The sequence below is a fragment of the Budorcas taxicolor genome, chromosome X (genome assembly GCF_023091745.1).
Source record: "Budorcas taxicolor isolate Tak-1 chromosome X, Takin1.1, whole genome shotgun sequence".
Lineage (NCBI taxonomy): Eukaryota > Metazoa > Chordata > Mammalia > Artiodactyla > Bovidae > Budorcas > Budorcas taxicolor.
In genome coordinates this window covers 142,112,424-142,124,187 of record NC_068935.1, presented here as the reverse complement: position 1 = coordinate 142,124,187, position 11,764 = coordinate 142,112,424, and the positions used below count along the sequence as shown (strand labels likewise).

The 11,764-nt window shown below is 41.7% G+C and overlaps 1 protein-coding gene across 1 annotated transcript in view; it reads right to left on the bottom strand.

The window, feature by feature from the left end:
* Positions 1 to 831: 831 nt before the first annotated feature.
* LOC128069688 (allergen Bos d 2-like) overlaps positions 832 to 11,764 on the bottom strand; it is a 60,201-nt gene continuing 49,268 nt past the window's right edge. Inside the window, exons 5-9 of the mRNA XM_052662797.1 lie at positions 6,466 to 6,605; positions 6,203 to 6,273; positions 4,787 to 4,894; positions 2,664 to 2,765; positions 832 to 902 (exon numbers count right to left, since the gene is read on the bottom strand). Of these exons, the coding sequence (XP_052518757.1) occupies positions 832 to 902; positions 2,664 to 2,765; positions 4,787 to 4,894; positions 6,203 to 6,273; positions 6,466 to 6,605 (492 nt within the window). The remainder of the gene's footprint in view (positions 903 to 2,663; positions 2,766 to 4,786; positions 4,895 to 6,202; positions 6,274 to 6,465; positions 6,606 to 11,764) is intronic.

Below are 11,764 nucleotides of genomic sequence, written 5' to 3'. Positions count from 1 at the left end.
TCTGCTTCTGAGGTTGAGCTGGATAGTAGCACCCCCTAGTTGGACACCACAGACCCCGTGCATTGTAAACACCATCAGGGCTCTTTCTTTAGTAAACACTGTTCAGTTTTGTTGTATGTGTGTGTGTGCTCAGTTGATAAATTGCATCTGACTCTTGCAACCCCATGGACAGTAGCCCACCAGGCTCCTCCATCTATAGGATTCACTGGGCAAGAATCCTGGAGTGGATTACCATTTCCTCCTCTGGGGCATCTTCTTGACTTAGGGATCAAAGTTTATCCTTGTGTCTCCTGCCTTAGTAGGTGTATTCTTTCCCACTGTGCCCCCTGGGAGACTGCATGCTGCAAAATCCTTACCAGCCCCTGCAACCTCACAGCCGATGAACACTGCTTAACCCCATACTTGAGTTGTTTTCATGTGTTACTCAGGACAGCTCAGATTCTTCTTGAAGTTGTCTGACTAAGCAATTCCATCTCTCCCGTGACATCTGATAGGAACCTTATGTCACCATATACAACTACCATCTGTGGGTTTTTCTCTCTTCTCGGAAACACACTTGAAGGACTCACACCATGTGTCCTAAACAGAGTTACCTCCTCCTTTGTTGTACAAAGGACGATTTTCTTCATAGTTGAATTTACATGTTGTGTGCATTTGCCAATGGAAGTTTGTTCACTACACATATATGCAGTAATGAATTTATTGATCAGATTAGGAATCCAGTAACATCAGGAAGAACAGAGGACATTCCTAGTTGGAAAACCGTGGGTTCTGGGTCATGATTTCCTGGGAGAGGAGGAATGATGATTTCAAGGAAAAGGTCTATTATCTTCATACGTATGATTGGGATACATTCCTGCTTCGGTGCTGCTCGTATTCTTCCTTTATTTGTTTCTTTGAGCCTGAAAGGAGAGTAAAAGGTTGTTGAGATTTCTAGGGTTAATATGATATTGCCCAGAGGGGGAATTATAAAAGAAAAACAGTTTCTGATGGAAACAGTGTAGAAATTTTCCTACAAGATTCATTCTGCAGAAGTTCATCTGTGTGTGTTTGCCCCTGTGTGGTTGCATAGAATTACCACCTGGTGAAATTGGTTGTGAGCAGTCTGGTATCAAGTCTTATGTTGAGAGGTACTACATTACGTATTCAGAGCTGTGAAATGTAGGAGATTGTAAACTAAGTGACTTCTGTAGGCTCATATTTCATCAGGGATGTGTAGTGGCTACCAAGTCATTCCCAGTGGGATTCCCCAGCAATCATCGTAACTCACAGCTCAGGGCATCACACCACCCCCGTTGTCCTCAAAGCATCTTTCTGTGGAGTCTAGACCATGTCAGTCTTTAGATATCTAATCCAAATACTTAACGAAGTCTGAGCTTTTGGCCAGTGGCAATGTGAAATGTTCTGTCATCCCATTCTTTTTGAAAATTGATTTTTATTGATGTGTAGTTGATGTGCAACAGGAACAAGAAAGTCACTCAGTCGTGTCCGACTCTTTGCGGCCCCATGGACTGTAGCCTACCAGGCTCCTCTGTCCATGGGATTTTCCAGGCAATAGTACTGGAGTGGATTGCCATTTCCTTCTCCAGGGGATCTTTGTGACCCAGGGATCGAACCCGGGTCTCCCTCATTGTAGACAGATGCTTTATGTTGTATTAGTGTCATGTATAGAGGAAAGTAATTCATCTAAACGTTTGTTGTTTCCGAGTCACTAAGGTGTGTCCCAAACTTTGTGTCTTGTGGACTATATCTTGCCAGACTCCTCTGTTCACTGGATTTTCCAGGCAAGAATATTGGATGGGGTTTCCATTTCCTACTCCAAGGGGTCTTCCTGAGCCACGGATAGAACCAGCCTCTCCTGTGTTTCCTGCATTGGCAGGCAGTTTCTTGACCTCTGAGTCACCTTGGAAACCCTCATTAATATATATATATATGTGTGTGTGTGTGTGTGTGTGTGTGTGTGTGTGTGAGTGTGTGTGTAGGTAAATGTATACCTTTTTATCGATTCTTCTTCTTTTATGTTATTAAAAGACATTGACTATAGTTCGTTGTGCTATCCAGTAGATCTCTTTAGTTTATTTTATATATTTTACTGTGTATCTGCTCATCTGAAACTCCTAATTTACCCTTTGGTAACCATTAATTTTCTCTATGTTTGAGAGTCTGATTCTGTTTTATTAATGGTTCGTTTGCATCATGCTTTAGACTCCGCATAGAAGTGATAGCATATATTTGTGTTTCTCTTTCTGACTTAACTTCTCCCAGTAAGACCATCTCTAGGTCCTTCCACGTTGCTGCAAATGACATTATTTCATTCTTTTTCATGACTGGGTAATATGATATTGTGTATGTATCCCATTCTTAAAGCAGTTAAAAATACCCTCCCGCCCCCCCCCCCCCAAATGTTAACCTACAGAAAAGAAACTCAGCCTTGCTATCTGTCACATGTCTACTCACCCAACTGATGTTCTCTGTTCTTGCAGAGGACAGTTGTCTGTGAAAGAGAATGAATAAGGGGAAAGATGACCACTGACATGCCTCTGTTTCCAAGGATTATTTCAAAGCAGCTTTTATAACAGATGTCTCTGCGAAAGGAAAATTTGATATGAATGTCCTAGTGATGTGTTTTCATTTCAGATACCTGCTGTCCTCTGGGGCTTTACCTGTTTCGATGACATTTTCTATATTTTCATTTGGAATCCCCCTTTTACTGTTCAGCTCCTGATACTTCTGAAGTTCTTCTTGAGTGAAGCTGTCTCCTCTGCCTGGATTTCATAGCAAACAGGGCAGAAGAGGTGTGCATGAGAATCCTTTATCATTATAGAGAGTCACCTGGCTCCTACCTGTAGTGTCCAGTAAGACTCAGCAGCACCATTGCTCTCCCCATCACCTAAACTCTGCTCTCCAGGTAGTGTTCCACAGACGTGCCTGAGTGTGCTCACAGGTCTTCCGGTTTTTCCATGGGGTGGAGTCCGCATGGTTAACATGTTATCATGTTCCCATTCTCACAACTACTGAGTGAGCTGCAGATCATTCACCTGTGAGCTTAAGCTCACAGTGAGATGCAATCCTTCGTGGTACACTGAAGAAGTTCATGGCTAGTCTGAGACTCAGAATTCCTCCCAACTCTAACTCTTCCTGTTCACTTTGTGTACATTCTAGAATTCCATCCCTGGGGTTTTCATGAACCCTCATGCAATGAATGGAGAGGGGAATGATTTGGAATTATCAAAAGCACACTGACCCCCCAATGAGATGGTGCAGGACCTTATGTTCCTTGCCCCACCCCTGACATTTTCTGCCTGCCTTTTGTCTGTGAAAGATATTAGTCAAAGAATACGTTTAATCAGAGAATTGAGGATGTAGATAGCAAAGGAAAACAGACAAAGGAGATGAAATAATAATAATGTAGTCATGAAGCAAAGACAAGGACTTGCGGTTCCTCCGCAAGGGCAGTAGATATTATTCTGGGTCATATCCTGCGAGCTGTCTTACAGACACTGAAACCCCCACCCAGTGGACAAGTTTACTACCTGATAACCAGACTGCAGCCACGACAGCAGCTGCCACGATTTAGAGAACTGACATCCAGGAGATGGGAACATAGCGACCCTGGAATTGAAGATTAACTGTACCGAATACATCAAGATAATGCTGGTCACCCGCTCATGGCCAATTTCAAAACGACTGTCAGAGCTGACTGCTGTTTCTACAAGAAGCCCCCTCCCTCTGTCTACAAGAGCAACTGCCCCACTGGTTGCCAGTTGTGGGGTGGGGCAGTCAGCCTTTGGACAGAAGTCGACCCTCCCACTTTGTTTTCAGCACATGAACGAAAGCAGGCATTCCTTCCTACGGAGCTGGGCTCTTTGTTGGCTTTTGAAAGGCAGGCAGCAAGAACCAAAATTTGGTAAAAACATCACATGGCCCACTCAGGGATTCGTTCAGGCTTTGTCATCCTCAAATGTGACACAGAATAGCCATCCACCTCCGATGCCCATATAATAGCAGAAACGATAATGGGATGTCAGAGAACCCAGGGGATTGCACGGATGGCAGAATGATTGACATGCCTGTCCACACTTCCTCTGCGGGATTCAGTGTCATCGAGAGGTATTTGCAGAGCTTTGCGTTCAAGTTCGGGCAGTATTTTAAATATTGTGACAAAGAAGAAAGAGTTTGTTGTAGAGATGAATGCAGCCATGGGCGTGACCTGTGAGCCAGCTAAACTCAGATGTAAACCTTGGTTCTCTTTGGCGTCAGGACCTGGCAACTCTGTTGTGTGATACTTGGTGAGAAACTCATGGAGCTTCCTGGAATATCTCACTTGGACAAGTGTATCTCATGTTTAAAAATGCCATCTGATAGAACTCCCAGTAGATACATGTCCTCATTTTTCTCGCAGACAAACTTTCTATATCCCTGACTCATGTCACATGAAGTCTGAATTCCCTGTGTAAACATACATCTGTTCTGGGGCTCTTCATATGGTGTGCTACGGTTAGTTGCTCAGCGCTATCTGACTCTCATCCCATGAACTCTTGCCTGCCAGGCTCCTCTGTCCATGGGATTCTCCAGCCAAGAATACTGGAGTGGGTTCATATGCTCTCCTCCAGGGATTTCCTGACCCAGGGAGAGAATCCAAGTGCCCTACATTGCAGGTGAGTTCTTTCCTGCCTGAACAGCAGTGAAGCCATAATATAAAGTATGTGTGTACTTCTCACATTAGTATAAAAATGCTGATCATAGGAACACATCTACTTTGTACTGGATAAACTACAGTATGTACCAACACCTTCAGTTATTTTTGTGATCTTCTCTCCATCGTCGTTTTCAAAATAAGTTACCACCATGTTGTCCGATACATAAATCAATTGCAAAACATTTGTACCCGTGACTGTAACAGAAAAAGAAGAAATCAAGCCTCAATATGATCAACTTCTTTTCTTTTCATTTGACCGCATCTTCTTCTTCACATGCTATCATCAGTCTTCCCTCGGATGGTGAACCTTATCTCACTGACATTTCTAGTGGTGTGTTGCTGAAACCAGTTCAGACAGCTGGTGAACTAGGAAAACTTTCTCCACACCCCTTTCTTCTGAAGATAAAAGACTTCCAGCCTTCTAGACTCAGCAGTCTGTGCACGAGTCAACGTTTCTCATTGCAGCTGTAGTAAGTGTTGCCCTCAGCCGTCTTATACCAGCTCACAAGCTCTAACTGTTAAATTTTCAAGAGTTTTGTGATCCAATATGGAGGCACAGTCATGGTTAGAAAGGAATTCTAATAATTTGAATGAATCATAGTAAAATAAAAGTTAATGCCCAATCCAGAGTTATTTCTAAGTACAAGAGCTTAAAAAGAGAGGTACAAATGAATCTATTGCAAACTGTGGGACATATACACTCTGCAGTGATTTCAGATTAGATCCTGTGGCTGTGTGTCCACAGCTGAAATTAGAAAACATTCATCAGACAGAGATTAGAATCCCCCGTTCTACATTTTTTCCATGAAAGTGAAATATATGGACACTTGATCACTTAATATGTTACAATATTGATATTAATATTTGAGAATTATTTTCTGTTATTTTCAACTACAGAGATAGAATCTCTGTTAATATGGCTTTCAAATTATAGATTGATACTTATATTTGGAATTGTTTCTCCTTATTTTAAGCTATAGAGATAGAAGCCTATGATATAAAGTCCCTTTCAATTCTGTAAAATTAGTTTAAACTTTTGGGCTCTTATTTTAGCGGTTGTAATTTTTGGGCTTTAAGTTAATCATGTTCTACTTACTAAACTTGCTAATGAAGAACCTTTAATATTTAAAGAATTTCTTTAGTTTTTGCAAATTTGATCGTGTAGGTCAAATGAAACTAAAAAATTTTGAGAGAGTTGTTACAGTCCTAAGTAGGTTATCACACTTCTCCATGCCCAAGGAACATGAGGAGTCAGTGTTCTGGAGCTTTTTCTCAGAGACCGTCAGTGGCCACATTCCAACCTTGCACCTCATCCTTGTGTTGTGGGACAGAATTGATTGCTGAAAAGTTAAATGGCTTTTCCAAGGTTGCATTGGTAATAAGTACAGGAAATAGTTCACCCATCCAGACATCTAGTTGTCTTGGATGAAACAGAGACTATCCATCTAAACATGTTCCATGGTTTTCTGTAAGACATCTCTTCTGAAAAGCTCAAACACTCACACTCTATGACGTAAACATCTCCTTCTTGTCTCTTTAGCACTTCTGTGAATAACTGGCATCTCCCGTCATCCCTGAAAACCAAACAGACAAGACATTCCTTCGGACTGTTCATTTCCCAGGGCTTGAGGACACCCTTCCGTGAATAGAGTTCACACACCCAACTTCACAGCCATAACTCACACCTCTCACTGCACATTGGAGACAGGACCCCATGTCAGAAGTCAACAGACTGTTTGTTTTCAGGTGGCTCAGATTGTGCTTACTTGGTGTAAAATGTAAGGGAGGGGTATTTGCAGTCGTTGATACATTCAATCTGATGATAGTAACACCTCAGCGGGCCCCCTTTCACAATCTTCTCCTTGTTATCTGCAGCTGCGTAAATGGTGTGCCACTCTCCTGTAACCTAACAAGGAAGGTGTCTGTTAACATCAGTCAATCTCTTTTCTGGTCCGCCACAAATACACAGCAGTGTCTTGGTTCTGCATTTACCACAGATGAGAAGTACATTGAATCTTATTAAGCACAAGATTGGAAAAGGTCAGTTTTCATTCCAATCCCAAAGAAAGGCAGTGCCAAAGAATGCTCTAACTACTCCACAATTGAACTCATCTCACACGCTAGTAAAGTAATGCTTAAAATTCTCCAAGTCAGGATTCAGCAATACATGAACCATGGAATTTCAGATGTTCAAGCTAGTTTTAGAGAAGGCAGAGGAACCAGAGATCAAATTACCAACATCTGCTGGATCATTGAAAAAGCAAGAGAGTTCCAGAGAAACATCTATTTCTGCTTTATTGACTATGCCAAAGCCTTTGACTTTGTGAATCACAAGAAACTGTGGAAAATTCTGAAAGAGATGGGAATACCAGACCACCTAACCTGCCTCTTGAGAAACCTATATGCAGGTCAGGAAGCAACAGTTAGAACTAGACATGGAACAACAGACTGGTTCCAAATAGGAAAAGGAGTACGTCAAGGTTGTATATTGTCATCCTCCTTATTTAACTTATATGCAGAGTACATCATGAGAAACGCTGGGCTGGAAGAAGCACAAGCTGGAATCAAGATTGCCGGGAGCAATATTAATAACCTCAGGTATGCAGATGACACCACCCTTACGGCAGAAAGTGAAGAAGCACTAAGGAGCCTCTTGATGAGAGTGAAAGAGGAGAGTGAAACAGTTGGCTTAAAGCTCAACATTCAGAAAAGTAAGATCATGGCATCCGGTCCCATCACTTCATGGGAAATAGATGGAGAAACAGTGGAAACAGTGTCAGACTTTATTTTTTTGGACTCCAAAATCACTGCAGATGGTGACTGCACCCATGAAATTAAAAGACACTTACTCCTTTGAAGAAAAGTTATGACCAACCTAGATAGCATATTGAAAATCAGAGACATTTGCCAACAAAGGTCCACCTAGTCATAGCTATTGTTTTTCCAGTAGTATGTATGGATGTGAGAGTTGGGCTATAAAGAACGCTGAGTGCCAAAGAATTAATGCTTTTGAACTGTGGTGTTGGAGAAGACTCTTGAGAGTCCCTTGGACTGCAAGGAGATCCAACCAGTCCCTCCTAAAGGAGATCAGTCCTGAATATTCATTGGAAGGACTGATGCTGAAGCTGAAACTCCAGTGCTTTCACCACATGATGTGGAGAACTGACTCATTGGAAAAGACCCTGATGCTGGGCAAGATTGAAGGTGGGAGGAGAAGGGGACGACAGATGATGATATGGTTGGGAGGCATCACAGACTCGATGGACATGAGTTTGAGCAAACTCTGGGAGTTGGTGATGGACAGGGAAGCTGGCTGTGCTGCAGTCCATGGGACTGCAAAGAGTCAGACACCACTGAGCGACTGAACTAATTGAAGCAAAGAAGAGTTCTACTTCCTACCTTGCTGAATCACACGACATGACATCATGATTTCTGTTGGAACAGAAAGCATAGAATTCATAGGTTTCGCACAGAATTCAGAGTTTTTTGTAATCACTAAAACAATTCCAGTAAAGACCATGATAGTTCTTAACTTTCTGAAGGTTAGCATGTTAGGCTCTTTTTGTTGTTGTTTTATTTTATTTTACCTATAGACAAGAAGAAAAATACCAAGAGCCGATAGACAGAGCATTGCATTGCGTTCATGTATATACGTGAACCATAATGTGTACAATCTGGTTGTACAAGTATGGCAAATGCAATACAATATTGTAAAGTAGTTAACCTCCAATTAAAATAAATAAATTTGTATTAAAAATAAAATAAAATCATAAAAAAAGAATATCTCTGTCATACGCACACACAACATCTGACACACACACATCACACACACACGCACAATAATGCAAGCAAGACCTGCTAGGAGATCAGCTCATTCTGGGTATCTTTGAGGGGTCTATCTCAGTTGCAGTTTCCAGGGCCCCACAAACCAGACCAAGGAGGAGAGTCAGGAATACAACCTTCATCTTTGGACTCTTGTCGTACTTCTAGACAAGCTGAGGGCACCCCAGTTGTTGGAGAGGTTGTGAATTGGTTTCACTTTTTATAGGATATGTCTCTTGGCGGAATACATATTGATCAAACAGTGGTTGATCTCAATACCTTGGATACATAGACGTTGTCTTCTGACATCCTGGTTGGCAGCTGAGCTTTTTGACATTGTGTGCTTCTTACATACACTTCCTGTCTAGATTGCTGGGAGAAATATCAATAACCTCAGATATGCAGATGACACCACCCTTATGGCAGAAAGTGAAGAGGACTAAAAAGCTTCATGATGAAAGTGAAGGAGGAGAGTGAAAATTAACTTAAAGCTCAACATTCAGAAAATGAAGATCATGGCATCTGGTCCCATCACTTCATGGGAAATAGATGGGGAAACAGTGGAAATAGTGTCAGACTTTATTTTTTGGGGCTCCAAAATTACTGCAGATTGTGACTGCAGCCATGAAATTAAAAGATGCTTACTCCTTGGAGGAAAAGTGGTGACCAACCTAGATAGCATATTGAAAAGCAGAGACATTACTTTGCCGACTCAGGTCCGTCTAGTCAAGGCTATGGTTTTTCCTGTGGTCATGTATGGCTGTGAGAGTTGGACCGTGAAGAAGGCTGAGCACCGAAGAATTGATGCTTTTGAACTGTGGTGTTGGAGAAGACTCTTGAGAGTCCCTTGGACTGCAAGGAGATCCAACCAGTCCATTCTGAAGGAGATCAACCCTGGGACTTCTTTGGAGGGAATGATGCTAAAGCTGAAACTCTAGCACTTTGGCCACCTCATGCGAAGAGTTGACTCATTGGAGAAGACCCTGATGCTGGGAGGGATTGGGGGCAGGAGAAGAAAGGGACGACCGAGGATGAGATGGCTGGATGGCATCACTGACTCGATGGACGTGAATCTGAGTGAACTCCGGGAGTTGGTGATGGACAGGGAGGCCTGGCGTGCTGCGATTCATGGGGTCTAAAGAGTCGGATACGACTGAGCGACTGAGCTGAACTGAACTGTGTTATTCCTTTCACACTGAAGAGATCTCTTTAAGTTTATTTTCTAAAACTAAAGATGATACTGTCCTGTTTAAGAAAATAAATATGTGGTATCTCTACCAGGAATCAGTTTTCAGGGAATTCCTCTGAGGGGACTATGTTTTTTTATGTTGAAATTGTAGTATAGTTGATGTACAATATATATTTTTTTTGTTACAGGTATACCGTATAGGTACTCATAATTTTATTTCTCCTTTTGAAGTTATAAAAATATTGGCTTTCCCCTCCTTTGTTGTGGAATCTTTATTTTTCGGACAATCTTTGTCCATTATTTATTTTTTGCATAGTACTGAGTGCGTGTTTCCGACTTCTTTCCCTCAGCATATTTGTTTGAATAAACATCTATATATCTTTATAGACTCCATTACCATTGCCCCTGCAAACTATTGTCAGGATATGTCCCATTGTTATCCATTCCAGTGTTGATGGATACATGTTCATAGACAAGTCTTTGTAAGGAACTGACCGTGTTGTCTCATGGGTAGAGACTTGGGTGTGGAACTGCTCAGTCTCAATGCCTTCTGATTTTCAACCTCTGCCAACAGGAGATGAGACTTTCCATTGCTCCATCCTTGCCAGGACTCAATATGGTCAGTTGTTTTCATTTCAGAGATTATAATAAGGGTGTGACTGTATCCAGTTACGGTAGTGACTTTCATTTCCTGAATGAATAAAGTGGTGGGATTGCCGTGTGTCTATTTTCTCTGTTAAGGATCTCTGCAAATCATCTGTTCATTCCTGAGTGAATTATGTTTTTTTTTTTTTTTTAATTTTTAGGTTTTTAATATACTCTGGATTGAGTCCTTTTTCAGATATGGATGTGCCAACATTTTTCCCCACTTGCTGGCTTCTCTTGTGCTTTCTTAAGGGTGTCTCTCAGGGATGTAAATATTTTGACTGAGGCTTAGTTACTAGCGTACTGTTCCCAGTGTGGGATCCTGGTTGGCATATATTCTAATCAGTAACCACCTAATGTTGGTCACAGAATATCTGCCTGTGTTTTGCCTCTAGAGTCTTTCTTGCTTTTGGTCTTACATACAGGTCTACGAGTCTCTCTGTGTCAGTTGTAAAGCAAGGAGCAGTGGGGGGTCGAAGCTTGTTTTTCTTTTTTTCTATTTGGCATATGAATTCACAATTTCTCCAAAAGTCTTCTCTATATGATTATTATTTTCTACTGAATATCTTTTGTAGGTATTCAGTTCAGTTCCGTCGCTCAGTCGTGTCCAACTCTTTGTGACCCCATGAACCGCAGCACGCCAGGTCTCCCTGTCCACCACCAACTCCTGGAGTCCACCCAAACCCAGGTCCATTGAGTCAGTGATGCCATCCAGCCATCTCATCCTCTGTCATCCCCTTCTCAGCCTGCCATCAATCTTTCCCAGCATCAGGGTCTTTTTAAATGAGTCAGCTGTTCACATGAGGTGGCCAAAGTATTGGAGTTTCAGCTTCAGCATCAGTCCTTCCAATGAACACCCAGAACTGATCTCCATTAGGATGGACTGGTTGGATCTCCTTGCAGTCCAAGGGACTCTCAAGAGTCTTCTCCAACACCACAGTTTGTAAGTATATCCAAAATCTATTTGTATATTCCTGTCCCTTCCACAAGAGCAGATTTGTGTGTGTGTTGGCTTGTGTTTCCCCATTCTTGGTGCCTTTATTTTTGGCAAGGTTAAAGATAGTTGGAACATGAAGATCATATGACTAGCCTTCAACATGTTTGTGTCCTAAACAAAGTGTTCATGGTTCAGAAGCTTGTGAAAATAGAATTTCTCATCCATTTATGGATCATTAGAATATTATATATTCTGTTGATTTTCACAAAGGATGTCTAAAATAGCAAGACATTAGTTTTGTTACATTTTGGAGCCAAAATAAATAATCACTGGGTAAATGCTGGCCACAGAGTCCTCAACATATGCCAATATCACATTAAAACATAAGGCTTTAGTTGACTGAAGTTCTACTGTTTTTTTTTTTCTTTTTGTATGCATTTTTCTGTTCAGTGGTAATTACCTGAAGACCTCC